This window comes from Oncorhynchus gorbuscha, linkage group LG10 (assembly GCF_021184085.1).
Source record: "Oncorhynchus gorbuscha isolate QuinsamMale2020 ecotype Even-year linkage group LG10, OgorEven_v1.0, whole genome shotgun sequence".
NCBI lineage: Eukaryota > Metazoa > Chordata > Actinopteri > Salmoniformes > Salmonidae > Oncorhynchus > Oncorhynchus gorbuscha.
In genome coordinates, this window is record NC_060182.1 from 89,431,595 (window position 1) to 89,458,516 (window position 26,922).

Sequence of the window (26,922 nt, forward strand, 5' to 3'; positions counted from 1 at the left end):
AACAGAATAGAAGGGAACAGAATAGAAGGGAACAGAATAGAAGGGAACAGAATAGAACGGAACAGAATAGAAGGGAACAGAATAGAAGGGAACAGAATAGAAGGGAACAGAGTAGAAGGGAACAGAGCAGAAGGGAACAGAGCAGAATGGAACAGAGCAGAATGGAACAGAGGGAACAGAGCAGAAGGGAACAGAGCAGAATGGAACAGAGCAGAATGGAACAGAATAGAAGGGAACAGAATAGAACGGAACAGAATAGAAGGGAACAGAACAGAGCAGAAGGGAACAGAGCAGAAGGAACAGAGCAGAACAGAATAGAAGGGAACAGAGTAGAAGGGAACAGAGTAGAAGGGAACAGAATAGAAGGGAACAGAGCAGAAATGGAACATAATAGAAGGGAACAGAGCAGAAGGGAACAGAGTAGAAGGGAACATAGCAGAAGGGAACAGAACAGAGCAGAGCAGAGCAGAGCAGATCAGAAGGGAACAGAATAGAGCAGAGCAGAACGGAACAGAATAGAGCAGAGCAGAACGGAACAGAATAGAGCAGAGCAGATCAGAAGGGAACAGAACAGAGCAGAGCAGAACAGAGCAGAGCAGAACAGAACAGAGAAGAACAGAACAGAAGGGAACAGAACAGAGCAGAACAGAACAGAAGGGAACAGAGCAGAGCAGAACAGAACAGAAGGGAACAGAACAGAGCAGGACAGAACAGAGCAGAGCGGAATGGAACGGAACAGAACAGAACAGAGCTTTATTGTCCATCCAAGGATAGAAAAGTTTATTTGGCGTCACCTTACAAACTGCCTGCTGCACGTCTATAAAATAAGATAGTTTACTCTCCAAATTTGCTTTGGGAAATGTTCACCACATCATTGGTCCACTTCTGAATTCACACAGTTGAACCACCTGGGTTGGGTGTCCCAAAGTGTTGTAGCAATGAGATTATATTAATTCCATTGAAACTTAATGGACGAAAGACGCTCTTAGTGCTACGATGCTTTTGGGAACCCAGGTCAGAGAGAGAGAGAGAGAGAGAGAGAGAGAGAGAGAGAGAGAGAGAGAGAGAGAGAGAGAGAGAGAGAGAGAGAGAGAGAGAGAGAGAGAGAGAGAGAGAGAGAGAGCATGTCTTAGAAGCTAACCAGACTGTGGAGTAGTGTAGACTATAGTGATGACATCACATTTAAACACCTCGTGATTTGTTCCTCTTTGTATGGTGAGGAAACATGTCTTTGTAGTTGTCAGTGATCATAGTGACATGTTGCCCATCTCCAAGAGGTGTTCAAAGTAAGTGTCTGCTGTGTTTTGGCCCACTGAGAGAGTTTAAATCCCCAAATAGCAAACCCGGGTTTCATCCGAGTCCCTCAGTGTATGTGGGTCATCCCAGGTTATCAGACTCCAGTATACTCAGGGATCCCAGACCTGCTAAAAAAACATTTTGATGTATAGAGAACCCAGTCTACCCACACTGTGTAGTTGAATATTCTATTACTTTTGTATTTTACCCGTTTTTTCAATTACGATCTTGTTTCATCATTGCAACGCCCCAACAGGCTCCGGAGAGGTAAAGGTCAAGTCATGTGTCCTCCAAAGCATGACCCGCCAAACCACACTTCTTAACACCCGCCCTCCTTAACCCAGAAGCCAGCCACACCAGTGTATCAGAGGAAACACTCTTCAACTGACTACTGAAGTTAGCCTGCAGGTGTCCGGACCACCACAAGGAGTCACTAGAGCACGATGAGCCAAGTAAAGCCCACCTGGCCAACCTCTCCCCGCCCTATGGAACTCCCGGTCACGGCCGGTTGTGACACAGCCTGGGATCAAACCCGGGTCTGTAGTGACGCCTCAAGCACTGCAGTGCCTTAGACCACCGTGCCACACGGGAGGTCCTGAATATTCTATTCTATTCTACTATTCTAAAGTTGAAGTTGTCTGCTGTGTTTTGAACCTCTAGCTGAGATGTGGCTGTCTGTTGTGTGCCAACCATTGGTAAAAGCAGAGTATTGACAAGTGTTTTCCCCCCACACCGAGACTGTGTATCTGTCTGCTGTGTTGGAGAAAGTGTCCTAAACCGTGGGCTGTTGTGTAATCCCTCACTGGGCCCCTTGCTATTTCTGTGCCTGGGTCCCGCGTCACGCTTGGGTATTTTCTCTGGTGACTAGCTCACATCAATAGATCTCCTAATGCACGCTCAGTCAGCCAGCATCAGCGGCTGCAACGTCTGATTGATACGATTTTACCCTCGCTAAATCTGATCATAATTGCTTATGCTATTACTATAGCCCAGGGATGTGGAGAATGGACAGCTGTTATTTGCAATATGAGGAATGTGACATGTGACTGGCGATGTGGGACAAGAAGAGAGTATACTAATGTCAGGTTTGTTTGAGGATTATTTTCTACATCTGCATGTCCGTCTGTCTGCTGCTTGTGGAGAGACTATTTGAAAAACAGTAGGATAGAAAACATCTTACATCGGTGTTAATTCTGCATGTTGTGTTCTGTGCATGCTGTCATGCCATGGGCTTTCTGCCTCAGTGTCCCTGACTCGATGTGTTTTCCTTATAAAAATGTATGGATGAGGGGCTAGTGTTAGACTCCTCTGTGTAGCTGAACGTGATACAGTGGCATTGTAATGACGTTTTCCATAACCTATGTACAGTATGCTTCCCATTGTCTCCATGCAACATGCTTCAGCAGTGTTGCTGTACTATGTCTTATGAGCGTGTAAATGTATAAGCAGACGGTATCTTGAATATAAAGAAACCTTCTAAGAGTCACCCCCCTCCTCTCAACCACTCAAGCACAAGTGCATGCTCAATCACACACATGCAAGCAGCACATTCACATGCCAATCGCCAACCCACAACATTTAAAAATCACACTGATTTACCACCCAGCTGCCAATCCACAAACATTCCAAAAAACACTTACCACCCAACTGCCTCCTATAGTAGTACTCACTTGCCATATTCCTGTGAACTTTTTTGATATACCATGAATTATATATACTAGTGTATATACACGACCATTGGCTTTACCAACACAAGAAATTGATAGTTTCCTAAAAGAGAGGTCTGTTGGGAAGTGTAGTCTATATCTGCTGAGGGAACTAGTAAATATGACTTAGCAGAGGTTGGGAAGTGTAGTCTATATCTGCTGAAGGAACTAGTAAATATGACTTAGCAGAGGTTGCGAAGTGTAGTCTATATCTGCTGAAGGAACTAGTAAATATGACTTAGCAGAGGTTGGGAAGTGTAGTCTATATCTGCTGAAGGAACTAGTAAATATGACTTAGCAGAGGTTGGGAAGTGTAGTCTATATCTGCTGAAGGAACTAGTAAATATGACTTAGCAGAGGTTGGGAAGTGTAGTCTATATCTGCTGAAGGAACTAGTAAATATGACTTAGCAGAGGTTGGGAAGTGTAGTCTATATCTGCTGAAGGAACTAGTAAATATGACTTAGCAGAGGTTGGGAAGTGTAGTCTATATCTGCTGAAGGAACTAGTAAATATGACTTAGCAGAGGTTGGGAAGTGTAGTCTATATCTGCTGAAGGAACTAGTAAATATGACTTAGCAGAGGTTGCGAAGTGTAGTCTATATCTGCTGAAGGAACTAGTAAATATGACTTAGCAGAGGTTGCGAAGTGTAGTCTATATCTGCTGAAGGAACTAGTAAATATGACTTAGCAGAGGTTGCGAAGTGTAGTCTATATCTGCTGAAGGAACTAGTAAATATGACTAAGCAGAGGTTGAAGTGTAGCCTGCATACAGTACAAGCTGTGTCCTTCTCTATATCTGTAGTGTAGTTCAGAAGAGAGGTATGTATTGTTTCAGTGAGGCAGGCTTATCTCCCTGACACCCTGCACTCGTAGTTCCCTCCTCTTATTGCTTTAGGATGGAAACATACCTAGCTATGAGGTCAGAATGACCTTGAGGAGAGAGAGATCCCCTGTCCCCTCCCGCTCAAGGCTCACAATGTTGTCACCTCTGTCCTTGTAGAATGTATCAAGAAGTCACCTTTTACAGTATACAGTATATACTGTATTCTCCTCTGTGGTCTGTCTGTCTAGGAGACAATTACAAACCCTATCAGATAGCTGTAGTGTTTAGCCCTGTGTCAAGTGGGAGGACAAAGTACTTCCCATTTAAATATTATTTGGACATTCTTGCAGTAGAAGCGTAGCCTCTTTGATTTAATGTATTTTATCGCTGCATCTTAAGAGTCACCTTGGATTTGTATCATCTCTCCGGTCTGTTTGACAAATGTGTATGATGTGTGTGTGTGTGTGTGTGTGTGTGTGTGTGTGTGTGTGTGTGTGTGTGTGTGTGTGTGTGTGTGTGTGTGTGTCTGTGTCTGCTGAAGTGTGTGTTTGTAACAAAGAGAGATGGAGCAGTAGGATGTAAAAGTCTAACAAAGAGAGAAATCCCTAGTTGTAACAAATAGTAAATATGACTTAGCAGTAGTGAACAGAAAGGGAGAGCAGATCTGGGTGAAGGAACAGAAAGAGACTTAGCAGAGGTTGAACAGAAAGAGAGTCTATATTGTAGAGTGGAACAGAAAGAGAAAGTATGAGTGGAATTTTAGCAGTAGGGTGGAAAGAGAGAGAGCAGTAGGGTTGAACAGAAAGAGAGAGCAGTATAGTGGAACAGAAAGAGAGAGTAAGGGTGGAACAGAAAGAGAGAGCAGTAGGGTGGAACAGAAGAGAGAGCAGTGTTGAACAGAAAGAGAGAGCAGTAGGGTTGAACAGAAAGAGAGAGCAGTAGAGTGGAACAGAAAGAGAGAGCAGTAGGGTGGAACAGAAAAGAGAGAGCAGTGGAACAGAAGAGAGAGAGCAGTGGAACAGAAAGAGAGAGCAGTAGGGTGGAACAGTAGAGAGAGCAGTAGGGGAACAGAAAGAGAGAGCAGTATAGTGGAACAGAAAGAGAGAGTAGTAGGGCTGGAAAGAAAGAGAGCAGTAGGGTGGAACAGAAGAGAGAGCCTTTTGAACAGAAAGAGAGAGCAGTAGGGTGGAACAGAAGAGAGAGTGAGTGGAACAGAAAGAGAGATCAGTAGAGTGGAACAGAAAGAGAGAGCAGTAGGGTTGAACAGAAAGAGAGAGCAGTAGGGTTGAACAGAAAGAGAGAGCAGTAGGGTGGAACAGAAGAGAGAGCAATAGGGTGGAACAGAAGAGAGAGCAGTAGGGTGGAACAGAAAGAGAGAGCAGTAGGGTGGAACAGAAAGAGAGAGCAGTAGGGTGGAACAGAAGAGAGATCCAGTGGGTGGAACAGAGCAGTAGGGTGAAAGAGAGAGCAGTAGGGTGGAACAGAAAGAGAGAGCAGTAGGGTGGAACAGAAGAGAGAGCAGTAGGGTGGAACAGAAAGAGAGAGCAGTAGGGTGGAACAGAAAGAGAGCAGTAGGGTGGAACAGAAAGAGAGAGCAGTAGGGTGGAACAGAAAGAGAGAGCAGTAGGGTGGAACAGAAAGAGAGAGCAGTAGGGTGGAACAGAAGAGAGAGCAGTAGGGTGGAACAGAAGAGAGAGCAGTAGGGTGGAACAGAAAGAGAGAGCAGTAGGGTGGAACAGAAAGAGAGAGCAGTAGGGTGGAACAGAAGAGAGAGCAGTAGGGTGGAACAGAAAGAGAGAGCAGTAGGGTGGAACAGAAAGAGAGAGCAGTAGGGTGGAACAGAAAGAGAGAGCAGTAGGGTGGAACAGAAAGAGAGAGCAGTAGAGTGGAACAGAAAGAGAGAGCAGTAGGGTGGAACAGAAAGAGAGAGCAGTAGAGTGGAACAGAAAGAGAGAGCAGTAGGGTGGAACAGAAGAGAGAGCAGTAGGGTGGAACAGAAAGAGAGAGCAGTAGGGTGGAACAGAAAGAGAGAGCAGTAGGGTGGAACAGAAAGAGAGAGCAGTAGGGTGGAACAGAAGAGAGAGCAGTAGGGTTGAACAGAAAGAGAGAGCAGTAGGGTGGAACAGAAGAGAGAGTAGTAGAGTGGAACAGAAAGAGAGAGCAGTAGAGTGGAACAGAAAGAGAGAGCAGTAGGGTGGAACAGAAAGAGAGAGCAGTAGGGTGGAACAGAAAGAGAGAGCAGTAGGGTGGAACAGAAGAGAGAGCAGTAGGGTGGAACAGAAGAGAGAGCAGTAGGGTGGAACAGAAAGAGAGAGCAGTAGGGTGGAACAGAAAGAGAGAGCAGTAGGGTGGAACAGAAGAGAGAGCAGTAGGGTGGAACAGAAGAAAGAGCAGTAGGGTGGAACACAAAGAGAGAGCAGTAGGGTGGAACAGAAAGAGAGAGCAGTAGGGTGGAACAGAAGAGAGAGCAGTAGGGTGGAACAGAAAGAGAGAGCAGTAGGGTGGAACAGAAAGAGAGCAGTAGGGTGGAACAGAAAGAGAGAGCAGTAGGGTGGAACAGAAAGAGAGAGCAGTAGGGTGGAACAGAAAGAGAGAGCAGTAGGGTGGAACAGAAGAGAGAGCAGTAGGGTGGAACAGAAGAGAGAGCAGTAGGGTGGAACAGAAAGAGAGCAGTAGGGTGGAACAGAAAGAGAGAGCAGTAGGGTGGAACAGAAGAGAGAGCAGTAGGGTGGAACAGAAGAGAGAGCAGTAGGGTGGAACAGAAATAGAGAGCAGTAGGGTTGAACAGAAAGAGAGAGCAGTAGGGTGGAACAGAAGAGAGAGCAGTAGGGTGGAACAGAAAGAGGGAGCAGTAGGGTGGAACAGAAAGAGAGAGCAGTAGGGTGGAACAGAAGAGAGAGCAGTAGGGTGGAACAGAAAGAGAGAGCAGTAGGGTGGAACAGAAGAGAGAGCAGTAGGGTGGAACAGAAGAGAGAGCAGTAGGGTGGAACAGAAAGAGAGAGCAGTAGGGTGGAACAGAAAGAGAGAGCAGTAGGGTGGAACAGAAAGAGAGAGCAGTAGGGTGGAACAGAAAGAGAGAGCAGTAGGGTGGAACAGAAAGAGAGAGCAGTAGGGTGGAACAGAAAGAGAGAGCAGTAGGGTGGAACAGAAGAGAGAGCAGTAGGGTGGAACAGAAAGAGAGAGCAGTAGAGTGGAACAGAAAGAGAGAGCAGTAGGGTGGAACAGAAAGAGAGAGCAGTAGGGTGGAACAGAAGAGAGAGCAGTAGGGTGGAACAGAAGAGAGAGCAGTAGGGTGGAACAGAAGAGAGAGCAGTAGGGTGGAACAGAAAGAGAGAGCAGTAGGGTGGAACAGAAAGAGAGAGCAGTAGGGTTGAACACAAAGAGAGAGCAGTAGGGTTGAACAGAAAGAGAGAGCAGTAGGGTGGAACAGAAGAGAGAGCAGTAGGGTGGAACAGAAAGAGGGAGCAGTAGGGTGGAACAGAAAGAGAGAGCAGTAGGGTGGAACAGAAGAGAGAGCAGTAGGGTGGAACAGAACGAGAGAGCAGTAGGGTGGAACAGAAGAGAGAGCAGTAGGGTGGAACAGAAGAGAGAGCAGTAGGGTGGAACAGAAAGAGAGAGCAGTAGGGTGGAACAGAAAGAGAGAGCAGTAGGGTGGAACAGAAAGAGAGAGCAGTAGGGTGGAACAGAAGAGAAGCAGTAGAACAGAAAGAGAGAGCAGTAGGGTGGAACAGAAAGAGAGAGCAGTAGGGTGGAACAGAAGAGAGAGCAGTAGGGTGGAACAGAAAGAGAGAGCAGTAGGGTGGAACAGAAAGAGAGAGCAGTAGGGTGGAACAGAAGAGAGAGCAGTAGGGTGGAACAGAAAGAGAGAGCAGTAGGGTGGAACAGAAAGAGAGAGCAGTAGGGTGGAACAGAAAGAGAGAGCAGTAGGGTGGAACAGAAGAGAGAGCAGTAGGGTGGAACAGAAAGAGAGCAGTAGAGTGGAACAGAAAGAGAGAGCAGTAGGGTGGAACAGAAAGAGAGAGCAGTAGGGTGGAACAGAAAGAGAGAGCAGTAGGGTGGAACAGAAAGAGAGAGCAGTAGGGTGGAACAGAAGAGAGAGCAGTAGGGTGGAACAGAAGAGAGAGCAGTAGGGTGGAACAGAAAGAGAGAGCAGTAGGGTGGAACAGAAAGAGAGAGCAGTAGGGTGGAACAGAAAGAGAGAGCAGTAGGGTGGAACAGAAAGAGAGAGCAGTAGGGTGGAACAGAAAGAGAGAGCAGTAGGGTGGAACAGAAAGAGAGAGCAGTAGGGTGGAACAGAAAGAGAGAGCAGTAGGGTGGAACAGAAAGAGAGAGCAGTAGGGTGAAACAGAAAGAGAGAGCAGTAGGGTGTAACAGAAAGAGAGAGCAGTAGGGTGGAACAGAAGAGAGAGCAGTAGGGTGGAACAGAAAGAGAGAGCAGTAGGGTGGAACAGAAAGAGAGAGCAGTAGGGTGGAACAGAAAGAGAGAGCAGTAGGGTGGAACAGAAAGAGAGAGCAGTAGGGTGGAACAGAAAGAGAGAGCAGTAGGGTGGAACAGAAGAGAGAGCAGTAGGGTGGAACAGAAGAGCAGAGAACAGAAGTAGGGTGGAACAGAAAGAGAGAGCAGTAGGGTGGAACAGAAAGAGAGAGCAGTAGGGTGGAACAGAAAGAGAGAGCAGTAGGGTGGAACAGAAAGAGAGAGCAGTAGGGTGGAACAGAAGAGAGAGCAGTAGGGTGGAACAGAAAGAGAGCAGTATAGTGGAACAGAAAGAGAGAGCAGTAGGGTGGAACAGAAAGAGAGAGCAGTAGGGTGGAACAGAAGAGAGAGCAGTAGGGTGGAACAGAAAGAGAGAGCAGTAGGGTGGAACAGAAAGAGAGAGCAGTAGGGTGGAACAGAAAGAGAGAGCAGTAGAGTGGAACAGAAAGAGAGAGCAGTAGGGTGGAACAGAAAGAGAGAGCAGTAGGGTGGAACAGAAAGAGAGAGCAGTAGGGTGGAACAGAAGAGAGAGCAGTAGGGTGGAACAGAAAGAGAGAGCAGTAGGGTGGAACAGAAAGAGAGAGCAGTAGGGTGGAACAGAAAGAGAGAGCAGTAGGGTGGAACAGAAGAGAGAGCAGTAGGGTGGAACAGAAAGAGAGAGCAGTAGGGTGGAACAGAAAGAGAGAGCAGTAGGGTGGAACAGAAAGAGAGAGCAGTAGGGTGGAACAGAAAGAGAGAGCAGTAGGGTGGAACAGAAAGAGAGAGCAGTAGGGTGGAACAGAAAGAGAGCAGTAGGGTGGAACAGAAAGAGAGAGCAGTAGGGTGGAACAGAAAGAGAGAGCAGTAGGGTGGAACAGAAAGAGAGAGCAGTAGGGTGGAACAGAAGAGAGAGCAGTAGGGTGGAACAGAAGAGAGAGCAGTAGGGTGGAACAGAAAGAGAGAGCAGTAGGGTGGAACAGAAAGAGAGAGCAGTAGGGTGGAACAGAAGAGAGAGCAGTAGGGTGGAACAGAAAAGAGAGCAGTAGGGTGGAACAGAAAGAGAGAGCAGTAGGGTGGAACAGAAAGAGAGAGCAGTAGGGTGGAACAGAAAGAGAGAGCAGTAGGGTGGAACAGAAAGAGAGCAGTAGGGTGGAACAGAAAGAGAGAGCAGTAGGGTGGAACAGAAAGAGAGAGCAGTAGGGTGGAACAGAAGAGAGAGCAGTAGGGTGGAACAGAAAGAGAGAGCAGTAGGGTGGAACAGAAGAGAGAGCAGTAGGGTGGAACAGAAGAGAGAGCAGTAGGGTGGAACAGAAAGAGAGAGCAGTAGGGTGGAACAGAAAGAGAGAGCAGTAGGGTGGAACAGAAGAGAGAGCAGTAGAGTGGAACAGAAAGAGAGAGCAGTAGGGTGGAACAGAAAGAGAGAGCAGTAGGGTTGAACAGAAAGAGAGAGCAGTAGAGTGGAACAGAAAGAGAGAGCAGTAGGGTGGAACAGAAGAGAGAGCAGTAGGGTGGAACAGAAAGAGAGAGCAGTAGGGTGGAACAGAAAGAGAGAGCAGTAGGGTGGAACAGAAAGAGAGAGCAGTAGGGTGGAACAGAAAGAGAGAGCAGTAGGGTGGAACAGAGAGAGAGCAGTAGGGTGGAACAGAAAGAGAGAGCAGTAGGGTGGAACAGAAAGAGAGAGCAGTAGGGTGGAACAGAAAGAGAGAGCAGTAGGGTGGAACAGAAGAGAGAGCAGTAGGGTGGAACAGAAAGGAGCAGTAGGGGAACAGAAAGAGAGAGCAGTAGGGTGGAACAGAAAGAGAGAGCAGTAGGGTGGAACAGAAGAGAGAGCAGTAGGGTGGAACAGAAGAGAGCAGTAGGGTGGAACAAAGAGAGAGCAGTAGGGTGGAACAGAAAGAGAGAGCAGTAGGGTGGAACAGAAAGAGAGAGCAGTAGGGTGGAACAGAAAGAGAGAGCAGTAGGGTGGAACAGAAAGAGAGAGCAGTAGGGTGGAACAGAAAGAGAGAGCAGTAGTGGAACAGAAAGAGAGAGCAGTAGGGTGGAACAGAAAGAGAGAGCAGTAGGGTGGAACAGAAAGAGAGAGCAGTAGGGTGGAACAGAAGAGAGAGCAGTAGGGTGGAACAGAAGAGAGAGCAGTAGGGTGGAACAGAAAGAGAGAGCAGTAGGGTGGAACAGAAAGAGAGAGCAGTAGGGTGGAACAGAAAGAGAGAGCAGTAGGGTGGAACAGAAAGAGAGAGCAGTAGGGTGGAACAGAAAGAGAGAGCAGTAGGGTGGAACAGAAGAAAGAGAGCAGTAGAGTGGAACAGAAAGAGAGAGCAGTAGGGTGGAACAGAAAGAGAGAGCAGTAGGGTGGAACAGAAAGAGAGAGCAGTAGGGTGGAACAGAAGAGAGAGCAGTAGGGTGGAACAGAAAAGAGAGCAGTAGGGTGGAACAGAGAGAGCAGTAGGGTGGAACACAAAGAGAGAGCAGTAGGGTGGAACAGAAAGAGAGAGCAGTGGAACAGAAAGAGAGAGCAGTAGAGTGGAACAGAAGAGAGAGCAGTAGGGTGGAACAGAAGAGAGAGCAGTAGGGTGGAGCACAGAGTGGAACAGAAAAGAGAGCAGTAGGGTGGAACAGAAAGAGAGAGCAGTAGGGTGGAACAGAAAGAGAGAGCAGTAGGGTGGAACAGAAAGAGAGAGCAGTAGGTGGAACAGAAGAGAGAGCAGTAGGGTGGAACAGAAAGAGAGAGCAGTAGGGTGGAACAGAAAGAGAGAGCAGTAGGGTGGAACAGAAAGAGAGCAGTAGGGTGGAACAGAAAGAGAGCAGTAGGGTGGAACAGAAGAGAACAGTAGGGTGGAAAGAAGAGAGAGCAGTAGGGTTGAACAGAAAGAGAGAGCAGTAGAGTGGAACAGAGAGAGCAGTAGGGTGGAACAGAAAGAGAGAGCAGTAGGGTGGAACAGAAAAGAGAGCAGTAGGGTGGAACAGAAGAGAGAGCAGTAGGGTGGAACAGAAAGAGAGAGCAGTAGGGTGGAACAGAAAGAGAGAGCAGTAGGGTGGAACAGAAGAGAAGCAGTAGGGTGGAACAGAAAGAGAGCAGTAGGGTGGAACAGAAAGAGAGAGCAGTAGGGTGGAACAGAAGAGAGAGCAGTAGGGTGGAACAGAAAGAGAGAGCAGTAGGGTGGAACAGAAGAGAGAGCAGTAGGGTGGAACAGAAAGAGAGAGCAGTAGGGTGGAACAGAAAGAGAGAGCAGTAGGGTGGAACAGAAGAGAGAGCAGTAGGGTGGAACAGAAGAGAGAGCAGTAGGGTGGAACAGAAAGAGAGAGCAGTAGGGTGGAACAGAAAGAGAGAGCAGTAGGGTGGAACAGAAAGAGAGCAGTAGGGTGGAACAGAAAGAGAGCAGTAGAGTGGAACAGAAAGAGAGAGCAGTACAGTGGAACAGAAAGAGAGCAGCAATAGGGGAACAGAAGAGAGAGCAAGGGTGGAACAGAAAGAGAGAGCAGTAGGGTGGAACAGAAGAGAGAGCAGTAGGGTGGAACAGAAAGAGAGAGCAGTAGGGTGGAACAGAAGAGAGAGCAGTCGGGTGGAACAGAAAGAGAGAGCAGTAGGGTGGAACAGAAAGAGAGAGCAGTAGGGTGGAACAGAAGAGAGAGCAGTAGGGTGGAACAGAAGAGAGAGCAGTAGGGTGGAACAGAAAGAGAGAGCAGTAGGGTGGAACAGAAAGAGAGAGCAGTAGGGTGGAACAGAAAGAGAGAGCAGTAGGGTGGAACAGAAAGAGAGAGCAGTAGAGTGGAACAGAAAGAGAGCAGTAGGGTGGAACAGAAGTGGAACAGAGAGCAGTAGAGTGGAACAGAAAGAGAGAGCAGTAGAGTGGAACAGAAAAGAGAGCAGTAGAGTGGAACAGAAAGAGAGAGCAGTAGGGTGGAACAGAAAGAGAGCAGTAGGGTTGAACAGAAAGAGAGAGCAGTAGAGTGGAACAGAAAGAGAGAGCAGTAGGGTGGAACAGAAGAGAGAGCAGTAGGGTGGAACAGAAAGAGAGAGCAGTAGGGTGGAACAGAAAGAGAGCAGTAGAGTGGAACAGAAAGAGAGAGCAGTAGAGTGGAACAGAAAGAGAGAGCAGTAGGGTTGAACAGAAGAGAGAGCAGTAGAGTGGAACAGAAAGAGAGAGCAGTAGAGTGGAACAGAAAGAGAGAGCAGTAGAGTGGAACAGAAAGAGAGAGCAGTAGGGTGGAACAGAAGAGAGAGCAGAACAGAAAGAGAGAGCATAGGGTGGAACAGAAAGAGAGAGCAGTAGGGTGGAACAGAAAGAGAGAGCAGTAGAGTGGAACAGAAGAGAGAGCAGTAGGGTGGAACAGAAAGAGAGAGCAGTAGGGTGGAACAGAAAGAGAGAGCAGTAGAGTGGAACAGAAAGAGAGAGCAGTAGGGTGGAACAGAAGAGAGAGCAGTGGGGTGGAACAGAAAGAGAGAGCAGTAGCTGGAACAGAAAGAGAGCAGTAGAGTGGAACAGAAAGAGAGAGCAGTAGAGTGGAACAGAAAGAGAGAGCAGTAGGGTTGAACAGAAAGAGAGAGCAGTAGAGTGGAACAGAAAGAGAGAGCAGTAGAGTGGAACAGAAAGAGAGAGCAGTAGAGTGGAACAGAAAGAGAGCAGTAGAGTGGAACAGAAGAGAGAGCAGTAGGGTGGAACAGAAAGAGAGCAGTAGGGTTGAACAGAAAGAGAGAGCAGTAGGGTGGAACAGAAAGAGAGAGCAGTAGGGTGGAACAGAAGAGAGAGCAGTGGGGTGGAACAGAAAGAGAGAGCAGTAGGGTGGAACAGAAAGAGAGAGCAGTAGGGTGGAACAGAAAGAGAGCAGTAGGGTGGAACAGAAAGAGAGAGCAGTAGGGTGGAACAGAAAGAGAGAGCAGTAGGGTGGAACAGAAGAGAGAGCAGTAGGGTGGAACAGAAAGAGAGAGCAGTAGGGTGGAACAGAAAGAGAGAGCAGTAGGGTGGAACAGAAAGAGAGCAGTAGGGTGGAACAGAAAGAGAGAGCAGTAGGGTGGAACAGAAAGAGAGAGCAGTAGGGTGGAACAGAAGAGAGAGCAGTAGGGTGGAACAGAAAGAGAGAGCAGTAGGGTGGAACAGAAAGAGAGAGCAGTAGGGTGGAACAGAAAGAGAGAGCAGTAGAGTGGAACAGAAAGAGAGAGCAGTAGGGTGGAACAGAAAGAGAGCAGTAGAGTGGAACAGAAAGAGAGAGCAGTAGAGTGGAACAGAAAGAGAGAGCAGTAGGGTGGAACAGAAGAGAGAGCAGTAGGGTGGAACAGAAAGAGAGAGCAGTAGGGTGGAACAGAAAGAGAGCAGTAGGGTGGAACAGAAGAGAGAGCAGTAGGGTGGAACAGAAAGAGAGAGCAGTAGGGTGGAACAGAAGAGAGAGCAGTAGGGTGGAACAGAAAGAGAGCAGTAGGGTGGAACAGAAAGAGAGAGCAGTAGGGTGGAACAGAAAGAGAGAGCAGTAGGGTGGAACAGAAAGAGAGAGCAGTAGGGTGGAACAGAAAGAGAGAGCAGTAGGGTGGAACAGAAAGAGAGAGCAGTAGGGTGGAACAGAAAGAGAGAGCAGAGTGGAACAGAAAGAGAGAGCAGTAGGGTGGAACAGAACAGAAAGAGAGAGCAGTAGGGTGGAACAGAAAGAGAGAGCAGTAGGGTGGAACAGAAAAGAGAGCAGCAGTGGAACAGAAAGAGAGAGTAGGGGAACAGAAAGAGAGCAGTAGGGTTGAACAGAAAGAGAGAGCAGTAGGGTGGAACAGAAAGAGAGAGCAGTAGGGTGGAACAGAAGAGAGAGCAGTAGGGTGGAACAGAAAGAGAGAGCAGTAGGGTGGAACAGAGAGAGCAGTAGGGTGAGAACAGAAAGAGAGAGCAGTAGGGTGGAACAGAAAGAGAGAGAGCAGTAGGGTGGAACAGAAAGAGAGAGCAGTAGGGTGGAACAGAAAGAGAGAGCAGTAGGGTGGAACAGAAAGAGAGAGCAGTAGGGTGGAACAGAAAGAGAGAGCAGTAGGGTGGAACAGAAAGAGAGAGCAGTAGGGTGGAACAGAAAGAGAGAGCAGTAGGGTGGAACAGAAAGAGAGAGCAGTAGGGTGGAACAGAAGAGAGAGCAGTAGGGTGGAAGCAGTAGGGTGGAACAGAAAGAGAGCAGTAGGGTGGAACAGAAAGAGAGAGCAGTAGGGTGGAACAGAAAGAGAGAGCAGTAGGGTGGAACAGAAGAGAGAGCAGTAGGGTGGAACAGAAAGAGAGCAGAGGGTGGAACAGAAAGAGAGAGCAGTAGGGTGGAACAGAAGAGAGAGCAGTAGGGTGGAACAGAAGAGAGAGCAGTGGGGTGGAACAGAAAGAGAGAGCAGTAGGGTGGAACAGAAAGAGAGAGCAGTAAGGTGGAACAGAAGAGAGAGCAGTAGGGTGGAACAGAACGAGAGAGCAGTAGGGTGAAACAGAAGAGAGAGCAGTCGGGTGGAACAGAAAGAGAGCAGTGGAACAGAAAGAGAGAGCAGTAGGGTGGAACAGTAGGGTGGAAAGAGAGAGCAGTAGGGTGGAACAGAAAGAGAGAGCAGTAGGGTGGAACAGAAAAGAGAGCAGTAGGGTGGAACAGAAAAGAGAGCAGTAGAGTGGAACAGAAAGAGAGAGCAGTAGGGTGGAACAGAAAGAGAGAGCAGTAGGGTGGAACAGAAGAGAGAGCAGTAGGGTGGAACAGAAAGAGAGCAGTAGGGTGGAACAGAAAGAGAGAGCAGTAGGGTGGAACAGAAAAGAGAGAGAACAGTAGGGTGGAACAGAAAGAGAGAGCAGTAGGGTGGAACAGAAAGAGAGAGCAGTAGGGTGGAACAGAAAGAGAGAGCAGTAGGGTGGAACAGAAAGAGAGAGCAGTAGGGTGGAACAGAAAGAGAGAGCAGTAGGGTGGAACAGAAAGAGAGAGCAGTAGGGTGGAACAGAAGAGAGAGCAGTAGGGTGGAACAGAAAGAGAGAGCAGTAGGGTGGAACAGAAAGAGAGAGCAGTAGCAGTGGAACAGAAAGAGAGAGCAGTAGGGTGGAACAGAAAGAGAGCAGTAGGGTGGAACAGAAAGAGAGAGCAGTAGGGTGGAACAGAAAGAGAGAGCAGTAGGGTGGAACAGAAAGAGAGAGCAGTAGGTGGAACAGAAAGAGAGAGCAGTAGGGTGGAACAGAAAAGAGAGCAGTAGGGTGGAACAGAAAGAGAAAGAGAGAACAGAAAGAGAGAGCAGTAGAGTGGAACAGAAAGAGAGAGCAGTAGGGTGGAACAGAAAGAGAGAGCAGTAGGGTGGAACAGAGAGCAGTAGAGTGGAACAGTAGGGTGGAACAGAAAGAGAGGCAGTAGGGTGGAACAGAAAGAGAGAGCAGTAGGGTGGAACAGAAAGAGAGAGCAGTAGGGTGGAACAGAGAAGAGAGCAGTAGGGTGGAACAGAAAGAGAGCAGTAGGGTGGAACAGAAAGAGAGAGCAGTAGGGTGGAACAGAAAGAGAGAGCAGTAGGGTGGAACAGAAAGAGAGAGCAGTAGGGTGGAACAGAAAGAGAGAGCAGTAGGGTGGAACAGAAAGAGAGAGCAGTAGGGTGGAACAGAAAGAGAGAGCAGTAGGGTGGAACAGAAGAGAGAGCAGTAGGGTTGAACAGAAAGAGAGAGCAGTAGGGTGGAACAGAAAGAGAGAGCAGTAGGGTGGAACAGAAAGAGAGAGCAGTAGAGTGGAACAGGGTGGAACAAGAACAGAGAGCAGTAGGGTGGAACAGAACAAAGAGAGAGCAGTAGAGTGGAACAGAAAGAGAGAGCAGTAGGTGGAACAGAAAGAGAGAGCAGTAGGGTGGAACAGAAAGAGAGAGCAGTAGGGTGGAACAGAAAAAGAGAGCAGTAGGGTGGAACAGAAAGAGAGAGCAGTAGGGTTGGAACAGAAAGAGAGAGCAGTAGGGTGGAACAGAAAGAGAGAGCAGTAGGGTGGAACAGAAAGAGAGAGCAGTAGGGTGGAACAGAAAGAGAGAGCAGTAGGGTGGAACAGAAAGAGAGAGCAGTAGAGTGGAACAGAAAGAGAGCAGTAGAGTGGAACAGAAAGAGAGAGCAGTAGAGTGGAACAGAAAGAAAGAGAGCAGTAGAGTGGAACAGAAAGAGAGAGCAGTAGGGTGGAACAGGTGGAAGAAAGAGAGAGCAGTAGGGTGGAACAGAAGAGAGAGCAGTAGGGTGGAACAGAAAGAGAGAGCAGTAGGGTGGAACAGAAAGAGAGAGCAGTAGGGTGGAACAGAAGAGAGAGCAGTAGGGTGGAACAGAAAGAGAGCAGTAGGGTGGAACAGAAAGAGAGCAGTAGGGTGGAACAGAAAGAGAGAGCAGTAGGTGGAACAGAAAGAGAGAGCAGTAGGGTGGAACAGAAAGAGAGAGCAGTAGGGTGGAACAGAAGAGAGAGCAGTAGGGTGGAACAGAAAGAGAGAGCAGTAGAGTGGAACAGAAAGAAGCAGAGGGAGAACAGTAGAGAGCAGTAGGGTGGAACAGAAAGAGAGAGCAGTAGGTGGAACAGAAGAGAGAGCAGTAGGGTTGGAACAGAAAGAGAGAGCAGTAGGGTGGAACAGAAAGAGAGAGCAGTAGGTGGAACAGAAAGAGAGAGCAGTAGAGTGGAACAGAAAGAGAGCAGTAGAGTGGAACAGAAAGAGAGAGCAGTAGAGTGGAACAGAAAGAGAGAGCAGTAGGGTGGAACAGAAAGAGAGAGCAGTAGAGTGGAACAGAAAGAGAGCAGTAGAGTGGAACAGAAAGAGAGAGCAGTAGGGTGGAACAGAAAGAGAGCAGTAGAGTGGAACAGAAAGAGAGAGCAGTAGGGTGGAACAGAAAGAGAGAGCAGTAGAGTGGAACAGAAAGAGAGAGCAGTAGGGTGGAACAGAAAGAGAGAGCAGTAGAGTGGAACAGAAAGAGAGAGCAGTAGGGTGGAACAGAAAGAGAGAGCAGTAGGGTGGTGGAAGCAGTGGAACAGAAAGAGAGCAGTAGGGTGGAACAGAAAGAGAGAGCAGTAGGTGGAACAGAAAGAGAGAGCAGTAGAGTGGAACAGAAGAGAGAGCAGTAGTGTGGAACAGAAAGAGAAGCAGTAGAGTGGAACAGAAAGAGAGAGCAGTAGTGGAACAGAAAGAGAGAGCAGTAGAGTGGAACAGAAAGAGAGAGCAGAGTTGGAACAGAAAGAGAGAGCAGTAGGGTGGAACAGAAAGAGAGAGCAGTAGAGTGGAACAGAAAGAGAGCAGTAGGGTGGAACAGAAAGAGAGAGCAGTAGAGTGGAACAGAAAGAGAGAGCAGTAGGGTGGAACAGAAAGAGAGAGCAGTAGAGTGGAACAGAAAGAGAGAGCAGTAGGGTTGAACAGAAAGAGAGCAGTAGGGTGGAACAGAAAGAGAGAGCAGTAGAGTGGAACACAAAGAGAGAGCAGTAGGGTTGAACAGAAAGAGAGCAGTAGAGTGGAACAGAAAGAGAAAACGTAGCTCATAGGCTGTCCTAATTAAGAGTAGCTCAGAGGGTTTGAACCAGATAATCTTACATAACCTTGTTAAAGAGCACACAGCCTTTGATACTGAGAAGATGAGAATGATGTTCCCTCTGAGACCCAGCATACCATGAAGCCCCACAATGTAGAGCTGACGTATAGAACAAGATTACATACCCTGGTCCATGATCTAGAGTTGAGGTATAGAACAAGATTACATACCCTGGTCCACGGTACAGAACAAGATTACTTACCCTGGTCCATGATCTAGAGTTGAGGTACAGAACAAGATTACATACCCTGGTCCACGGTACATAACAAGAATACATACCCTGGTCCACGGTACAGAACAAGATTACATACCCTGGTCCACGGTACAGAACAAGATTACATACCCTGGTCCACGGTACAAAACAAGATTACTTACCCTGGTCCACGGTACAGAACAAGATTACTTACCCTGGTCCACGGTATAGAACAAGATTACATACCCTGGTCCACGGTACAGAACAAGATTACTTACCCTGGTCCACGGTATAGAACAAGATTACATACCCTGGTCCACGGTACAGAACAAGATTACATACCCTGCCCCAAGGTGTAGAGCTGAGATTTAGGACAAGATTACATACTCTGCTATGGAGCTATAGGGTACATCCAAAATGGCACCCTATATTCCCTTTATAGTGCACTACTTTTGACTAGAGCCCCATGGGTAGTACACTATATAGGGGATAGGGTGCCATTTGGGGTGCAACCACTGTGTAATGGAGCAGAGACACAGGTAGTCGCATAATGTGGAGCTGAGGTATAGGATGAGATAATAAACAGTACACATATCCAGAGTTTAGCATCCAGGCAAACATACACACTGTCATTGTAGTACACTGGCCAGGGGTTAGATGAGGTACAGGTATTTGAGAGAGTCTAGTAAAAGTGGTTATTCTTTCATTTCCTACCGTGATCACTGGTCATTATGCACCAAGTTTAGTTCAAGGAGGAACTATTTTGGAAAAGGATTTTTGTCTGTGAGGTTATAAAGGTCCCTAAGTGGTGATATGATCTGTTTTATGTTTCTTGTTGGGAGAAACAGGAAGTGGGTTGCACGTTAACTACAGTATTTTTGTAAGTAAGTAGTTGTGCTATTTTTGCGTCTACTGGTATTTGGTAGGGACAATGCATGTGTGTCCTTAACGTAATACTGTGAACTATGTAATGTAATGTAATATTGTGAAGTATTGTAATTTCACAAAAAAAAGAATAATTCTGTTTCTGTTTTTTTTCCAGATGACCCTTTCCTGCAACCAGTGCTAATATTACTACTACAGTAAAATAACAGACTTTATCATCTGTAGGAAATCAACCCTGAAGAGGAAGGTGACATTGGAATCGTCATGGAGTCACTAGAAACTACTGCAGAGGTGAAAAGCTCTAAAGAGGCTCTGGATAAGACAGTTCCCCAGAGAAAGTCAGCAGCACCTATGACTGCCCAAACTAAAATGCCCCCCTCGGCTGATTCGGAAGGGGAGGGGTGGCATCTATGCCCAGAACCAGAAGAGGACCAGAGTAGAACCACATATTGTTCAACAGATATGTCTGACTCAGGGAAACTCAGACAATTAGAAGGGAAATCACTACGTCAATTACAGGATCAACCCTGCAGTCATCCTCATTACAACGTATTAACCTCATATCCACCACAGGAGAGACAGACAGTTCCCTTTGCTAGACAGAAAACAGCAGATCACTTGCTTTCTGCACTGCCACTTGTCAGCTGTGGAGGGCCCTCTCCTCAGAGGAGCTCCCCCAGTTTACCCGTGTCTCTCCAACACTGTTCCCAGTCAGGAATAGAGGAACTATCCAAGGAGGTGTGTAGTAAGTTGGAGCAGAAGCAGCAACAGAGACCTGGGAAGTATGTTTGTGATTATTGTGGGAGGGCATGTGCCAAACCCAGCGTACTTAAGAAGCATATTCGCTCACATACTGGGGAGAGACCCTACCCCTGCGTGCCCTGTGGTTTCTCCTTCAAAACCAAGAGCAATTTATACAAACACAGAAAATCTCATGCTCACTCAGTCAAAGCTGGGACAGTGCCATTTTCAGAACTGGGTTCTTACAATGTCAACATGGAGGACCGGGGATCTTTAGAAGGAGAAGGAGAGTTCTACTCTGATCCTGAGCAGAGCTCGGACACGGACGAAGACGATTCATCGCTCTTGGACACTGTTTCAGTGGAGGAACCCGATAGCACCACTGCTGTTAAAGTACTGAATCTCATTGCCCAGAAACAGGGAGTTACATTAGCATCAACATTATCTGAGGACGGTTCACCCAGGCTCTTGGAGATCAATGCTGCTCCAGCTGGTTCTCAGGTCAGCCATGCAATCCAATCTAGCGCCATCAAGCAGAGGCTGGCACTCCGGCTCTCAGAGAAAAGGAGCAGTGACACTGACACATCTCTCTCCCTGCCTAGCCAGGGAAGCAAAGGCAGCACAGACTCAGGCTACTTCTCACGCTCTGAGAGTGCTGAACACCAAACAGGTGGTCCTCCCAACACGAACGCCAAGTCCTATCAAGAGATAATGTTTGGAAAGTGTTACAAGCCGAACCCGAAACAACAGACCATAACTGTTGTGACTTGCAGGACAGACTTAATGAGCGATCGTAAGACATCGGAGCGAGGTGTTTCCCGCGTATTCACACAAGAAAAGGAATCAACGGTTGAATCGATCAGAATAAACACACATTCATTTACAAGAGAGGCCATTAAGGAGGCTCAACTAGAGCTCTCTGATTCTGGACAGCTGGTCCGGAGCAACTCGATGCCCACGTCCTCGGTGGCATGTCAGGACATGTCACAAGGCCTGCGAGGCAGCCACTCCTTTGATGAAAGGGCGTCCCCTGGAGGCATTAAGAGACTTACGAGACAGGCTGCCTTTGAACATTCTGCACACGATGGACCTCCTGACCACTACGGAAACATCTCTGATATTTCCAACCTTGGAGTGGAGATGGACAGTTTCATCATCCAACAAAAGCAAGCGATGGAATATGCAACGAGGAAACGGCGGAAGGAAAACTGTGTTGCGGAGGAGGAGGATGTAGGAGGCCAGTATCACACAGACTATGACCACTCTGAAGAGATGAGGGACTATGATTCAAAGCAAACCTCTCAAGGTGCTCTAACCACTACATCCTCAGTGAAAGGATATGCCCAAAGCGTTCACACACAGGATAGAACACAACGTGATAGACTGGAAAGGGAAATGTGGGAAAAGAGAGAGCGAGAAGAGAGAAGATCTTTAGGTAACGTCATCTCTGTGATTCAACACACGAACTCCCTTACCAGGTCTCTCTCTGAACAGTCAGATTCTTACAACTACCAGAGACTGGATAAGTCTTCCTCAATGGACGTGGTGGAGCAAAGCGAAACTAGAGAGATGCACAAAAGGACTGAGATCTTTGCACACCAGTTGAGTGACAGTAGATTATTAGATAAGTCGTATCAAATGACACCTAAGCTAGTTCGTCAGTCTAACATACCGGTCCCAGAGATCAGGGTGACTGTAGAACCAGACAGTCCAGAGAAAGAAAAGGCAGCGGAGGTGAAACAGGTGAAGGCGAAGGAGCCCGATAGACATATAGAGGAGTTCCAATGGCCTCAGAGGAGTGAAACCCTGTCTCAGTTCCCCCCAGAGAAACTCCCTCCAAAGAAGAAGAGACTGCGCTTAGCTGACTTGGAGCACTCCTCTGGCGAGTCTAGCTTCGAGTCGGCTTGTACGAGCCTCTCCCGGAGCCCCAGTCAAGACAGCAACCTATCCTACTGCTCCAGCTTCTCGTTTGACCGAGAGGAGAAAGAGAGAGAGGTTATCCCCAAGCCAGCTTCCCCGGCGGCCAGACAGGATGAGTTTGGCAAAGCATTGGAGTTCTTAGCGGTGCCAGGAAGCGGCTACTCCCTCTCTGTCCTGAACCAACGTCAACAACATGAAATGAGACGTACCTCTTCAGAACAGGCACCGTGCCACTCCCAGTGCAGAGAGCTCCCAGAGGTCCGCAGCGTATCGTTTGACTATGGCAGTCTTTCTCCAACGGCCAAAGTTAGACATGCGGAACTCAGCGCCAGCTACTCGGAGCCCAGACGGGGTAACTTGGTAAGACAGGAGTCCTTGAATGTTAACCTTGAATTTGCACATCCAGTCCTTCCGCTAAATATTCTTCCTCAGTACCTCAGCAGTGCCCTGTCGTTCTCATCCACCGCTCTGCACTCTCAGTGTCTGCCAATGTTCTCCCCTCAGCCGTCACACTCTGGTCTCCTAGTTCCTGTTAGAATCCAGACTCACGTACCATCCTATGGTAGCATCACATACACCACTGTGTCCCAAATTGTAGATGATCCGTTCGAAAGCGTTAACTCCACCAGAACCTCTTTACTCACTTCTCACTTCGCAAATTTAGCCACGAATTTGGATACATCTAATCTCTTATTAGGACACCCTCGAGGACTGTTGACCAGCCCAGTCCAGGTTCACGTTCTAGATCTGCCCCCAGCTAAGCTGAAGACAGGCATCCCTCTCTCCCTGACCTCCAGGACGATCTCCACCACCAACTGTGGATCCAGTGGTGGGTCCAACAAGCGCATGTTGTCTCCGGCCAGCAGCTTGGACCTATTCATGGAGGTCAAACAGCAGAAACGCGTCAAAGAGGAGAAAATGTACGGTGAGATAGTGGAGGAGTTGGGTGCTGTGGAATTAGGGAATTATAATGTGACTGAAGAGAACAAGCACAGTTTAAAGTCAGAGTTTCAAAGTGACACCAACCAGGGAGCATCACTGTCAGGCTTTCCTTCAAAATCCTCTTTGTCTGCCTCGTCATCGCTTCATTCTCATAACGAGCCAGCAAGTGGAAGCTTCATCTCACCTCAGCAACAAGGGTCAGAAAGTCCTGATTCCCCTATGGATAACTCCCCAACAGAAGCAAGCCTACATCCACATGCTCTGCTTTCTCTAAAGGATTTCAATGAGTCTGGCATGGACAGCAAGGCACAGATGGAGGTGCTGGTGCAGCTAGTCAAAGGTCAGGGCATCCTCATCTCTGACGGGGAAAACACCAAACGGATATCTCAATTTCCAAGTCTCCGCACAATGACAGCTGTGAGTTGGTGCTATCTGAACTACACCAAGCCAAACAGCACTCACAGCAGCTCTCCCCTGTCCTCTGTGTACGCTACGTGGTGCATCAGTTCCCATAACCCCAACCCTCCTAACCTCAACACCAGTGACACCTTGGCTCTGCTCCGCTCCAAACAGACGACTAACACATGGTCGTACATGGCTGCCATGTACCAACCTGGGACCGGGAAGCTGGTCTCCTCCTCACTCTTATGGAGGCAGAGGCTCGGGCTGGTGAGAGCATTGATCGTTCCTTATTTCATTATTCATTATTCCATAAACGTCTATATTGAATGTTTCCAATCCTGGAATCAAGTTACATTATCAATACATAATCTAATTGTAACCACATTATACTTTTTTCTTCTATACATAAACTGCATGTTCACGGAATGTTTAATGTTTCACAGAATTGTTTTTATTTATTCTTTATATTAACGTTTATTTATCTGTCTCATTTAGCTACAGAGCAAACCGGAGCTCAAAGAGCTGGAAGGGAGCTCCTATGGAAGGAAAGTGAAGGATGCCAGCTGCAGGGTAAAAGCCGGGAAGGAGGACTGGAAAGAGAGGGAGGTCTCCTCGAAACAAACAGCAGTGCCAACACCAACACCAACACCAACACCAACACCAACCCGGATCAAAATATTTGAAGGAGGGTCCGTTATGATAATATCACATCAATCAATAAGCGCTATAATATTACTTTGAATGTTAGTTTGTAATGTGTACATGTTTTATAAAGGGGTTATGCCTGGTGGTACAAAATGTATTTTTAAACTTTATTTAACCTGGTAGTCCCATTGAAATCAGAAGACCTCTTTAAAAGAGATCCCTGGAATTAGATTGAATAGCTGTTTTCACTTACCTTGCATGTCTATAGCTAGGTATAATATAAAACACATGTCATTCCATGGAGGGCCAAGTGTCTGCAGGTTTTTGCTCCTCCTTTGTACTTGATTGATCAATTCTGGTCATTGAGTCCAATTTTGACCTAGACCACCAGGTGATGGGAGTTCCTAACCAATCAAATGGAAAGGAAACGACAAAACCCAGCATACACTCGGCCCTCCGTGGAATGAGTTTGAAACCACCCTGATATAGAACATCGCATTAAGGATGGTCCCCCCCCTCAGGTTCAAGTCCAATGAGGACTATGTGTACGTGAGGGGCCGAGGCCGGGGGAAGTATATCTGTGAGGAGTGTGGCATCCGTTGTAAGAAACCCAGCATGCTGAAGAAACACATACGCACCCACACTGACGTCCGGCCCTACGTCTGCAGGGTCTGCAACTTCGCTTTCAAAACTAAAGGTGGGATTCCCTTCTTCTTTCAGACGAATGAGACGAGAGATTCACTTTGTGACGACTGCTGATTTTAAAAAGGGATTGGATCAAATCAACTAGATTGAATGATGATTGCATTGATGACAACAGTAACATTTATCCCCCCCTCAAAAAAAAGTACAATTGAATGATAATGATAATATGATAATCAGCTAAATGAATATTTAACATGTTTGACTCACAGGAAACCTGACCAAGCATATGAAGTCAAAGGCTCACATGAAGAAGTGTCTTGAGCTTGGTGTGTCAGTCACAGTGGATGATACAGAGACACTGGAATCTGGTAAGATATTGACCAATGACCAGGGAGTTATTCAGATATTTAAAACTGATTGTGTAACCCATGGTAACTGTACCACAGAAAGAATGACAGAAACAAGTGATGTATCCTTTGTCTTTACTTGTGTTCTTTCAAATAATGCAGATGATATCCAGCAAGACTTGAAGACCGGGGTCTTGAGCACAGCCAAACACCAGTTCTCAGATGCAGACGACTCCGATGGCATGGATGAAGAGATTGACGACATCGATGAAGATGATGAGGACGAGGACGACTACGACGGTGACTGTACTCCCAAGATCCTTTCCCGGAGCACCAGCCCTCAGCCCTGTGGCGTAGCCTCTCTGTCGGTCACAGCTGCCGCTGTCATCCAGGGTGTGTCGTCAGACGTCCATGGCTGTCCCCTCAGTTCCTTCCATCCCCTCCCCAGCTGCCTCTCAACCTACACCCTGTCGGGCATCGATGTCCACCCCCATCCCCATCCCCATCCCCATCCCGCCTCCACTGTCAGGAGGACAGGGCCAGACCGGAGGACTGTCTTGGCCTCCAGCCTGGACAAGGAAGACTGTAGCCTGGACATGCTGTCTCCTGACCAGGGCTGTCTGTTCTTTGACCCCTACCCCACCTGTCTGCTGTCCCCCGGCTGGGAGTCCCCTCTGAGGGAACCGCCTAACTCCCGTCTCGGCTACCCCTCAACCCGGAGAGACCTCTCCCCCCGGGGACGCGCCTCACCTCGATGGGACACCTCCCCGCTGAGGCCCAGCTCCCCCAACCTCACCCCCATCCAGCACCTCTTCCCGGCCTGTATGGAGAGGCCCCTGTCCCCAAGTGGAGTGGACCTGGCTGGGAGGAGACAGAGGGTGGTGCTCAGGGCTGTGTCTCCACGTAGAGGGGGCTCACAACATAGAGACTCTGGGGATAAAACCAGGCAGCAAGCCAAGGCTGAACTGGCCCAGCAGGGAGAAACCATTGAAATGGATATGGTATGTAATATAATTGTTTACAGTATGTTTTCATTGACTAGTATATGTTTAGATTTGTAAAAAAAAGTTTACCTTTATTTAACCAGGCAAGTCAGTTAAGAACAAATTCTTATTTTCAATGACAGCCTAGGAACAGTGGGTTAACTGCCTGTTCAGGAGCAGAATGACAGATTTGTACCTTGTCAGCTCGGGGGTTTGAACTTGCGACCTTCCGGTTACTAGTCCAACACTCTAACCACTAGGCTACCCTGCCGCCCCAATTGTTTGACTGGTATATGCTTGTCCATCAAAACTAGCTGCACTGACTTCATTTCAACTGACTTCATTTCAACTCAGTGTTCTTGATGTTAAACCTTTATTAATCACAATGGGTTTTTTTCACCAATGGTGTCCATGATTTTTATTTCTTGATTGTCATTTCAAACTTGTTTTATTTAGAAAGAAACTGTAGATAAGTGTCTTCTGATTGTCACTATAACTTGTTGTGTTTAGGATCAGAGGAGAAGCGTGCCTCCCTGCCTGCCTGGGTCCGCCTGCTCCAGTTGTCCCCGTCAGAACCTCTTCAGCCACCTCCCCCTACACTCTCAGCAGCAGGCTGGGACTCTCCTACCGATGGTGCCTATCGGAGGGATCCAGGTACTGCGCGCTCTGCCCTCCTGCAGCTCTGACCGGACCCATCTGTCAGCCCTATCCCCTCAAAAGACTGAGCTCCACCAGGACAGCACTAAGGAGGGATCTGTTCGTCTGGCAGCCCTCGGTGCAGAGGACTCAGGAGCCCGGCAGCAGGAGAGGGAGAGGGGGATGGAGAGGGAGATGGAGAGGGAGACCGGGATGGAGAGGGAGAGGCTGTCCCCCCTCCAGACACCCCGGGACTCTGAGGAGGAGAACACCCCTGTCTCTGTCCTCATGGTCAGGAACCCTAAGCAGGAAGAGGTTCTTCAGACCTGCACCAAGGCCATCGCCTCCCTCAGGATCACCTCTGAAGAGCATCTATAGACTGGGGTTGCATCCCAAATAGCACCCTATTCCCTATATAAAGCACTACTGTTGACCAGAGGGCTCTCGTCACAAGTAATGCACTATATAAGGAATAGTGTACCATTTGGGCCTTTCCTCATATGGGACGTTCTTTGGTGCTTCCTCCAGGAGCAGCTGAGCCCCCCCATCCAACGTCCAGTCCTCAGCTAGCATGGTTCTAGATCAATTAGCGCTGTCTTGACAACTGCTATGGTCACACCAACTTCTCTGGTCACATATGAGTTGGCATGACAGCACAAATAGATATGGAACCAGGCTACGTCTACAGTTCCTCTCAACCTCATTCCACTAGACAGGCAGGCAGGCAGGCAGGCAGGCAGACAGACAGACAGACAGACAGACAGGCAGGCAGGCAGGCAGGCAGGCAGGCAGGCAGGCAGACA

General features: G+C 48.0%; 1 protein-coding gene across 2 annotated transcripts; it reads left to right on the forward strand.

The window, feature by feature from the left end:
- The first annotated feature begins 1,851 nt into the window (after positions 1-1,851).
- hivep2b (HIVEP zinc finger 2b) lies at positions 1,852-26,922 on the forward strand. 2 transcript variants are annotated; one of them, XM_046367424.1, is made up of 7 exons: positions 1,852-2,381; positions 19,016-23,130; positions 23,359-23,552; positions 24,030-24,205; positions 24,423-24,521; positions 24,663-25,501; positions 25,994-26,922. In XM_046367424.1, exons 2-7 carry the CDS (start codon positions 19,123-19,125, stop codon positions 26,495-26,497), a joined length of 5,820 nt encoding a protein of 1,939 aa, XP_046223380.1. In that variant the 5' UTR covers positions 1,852-2,381; positions 19,016-19,122; the 3' UTR covers positions 26,498-26,922. The 2 variants fall into 2 exon arrangements, with proteins under 2 accessions (XP_046223380.1, XP_046223381.1); XM_046367425.1 differs by having other exon boundaries at positions 19,084-23,130.

Coding starts and splice junctions, on each gene's coding strand:
- hivep2b (XM_046367424.1), top strand. CDS start 19,123: ATGGAGTCACTAGAAACTACTGCAGAGGTGAAAAGCTCTAAAGAGGCT. Junction 23,553..24,029: donor ATCAAAATATTTGAAGGAGG/GTCCGTTATGAT, acceptor CCCCCCCCTCAG/GTTCAAGTCCAATGAGGACT. Junction 25,502..25,993: donor AAACCATTGAAATGGATATG/GTATGTAATATA, acceptor TGTTGTGTTTAG/GATCAGAGGAGAAGCGTGCC.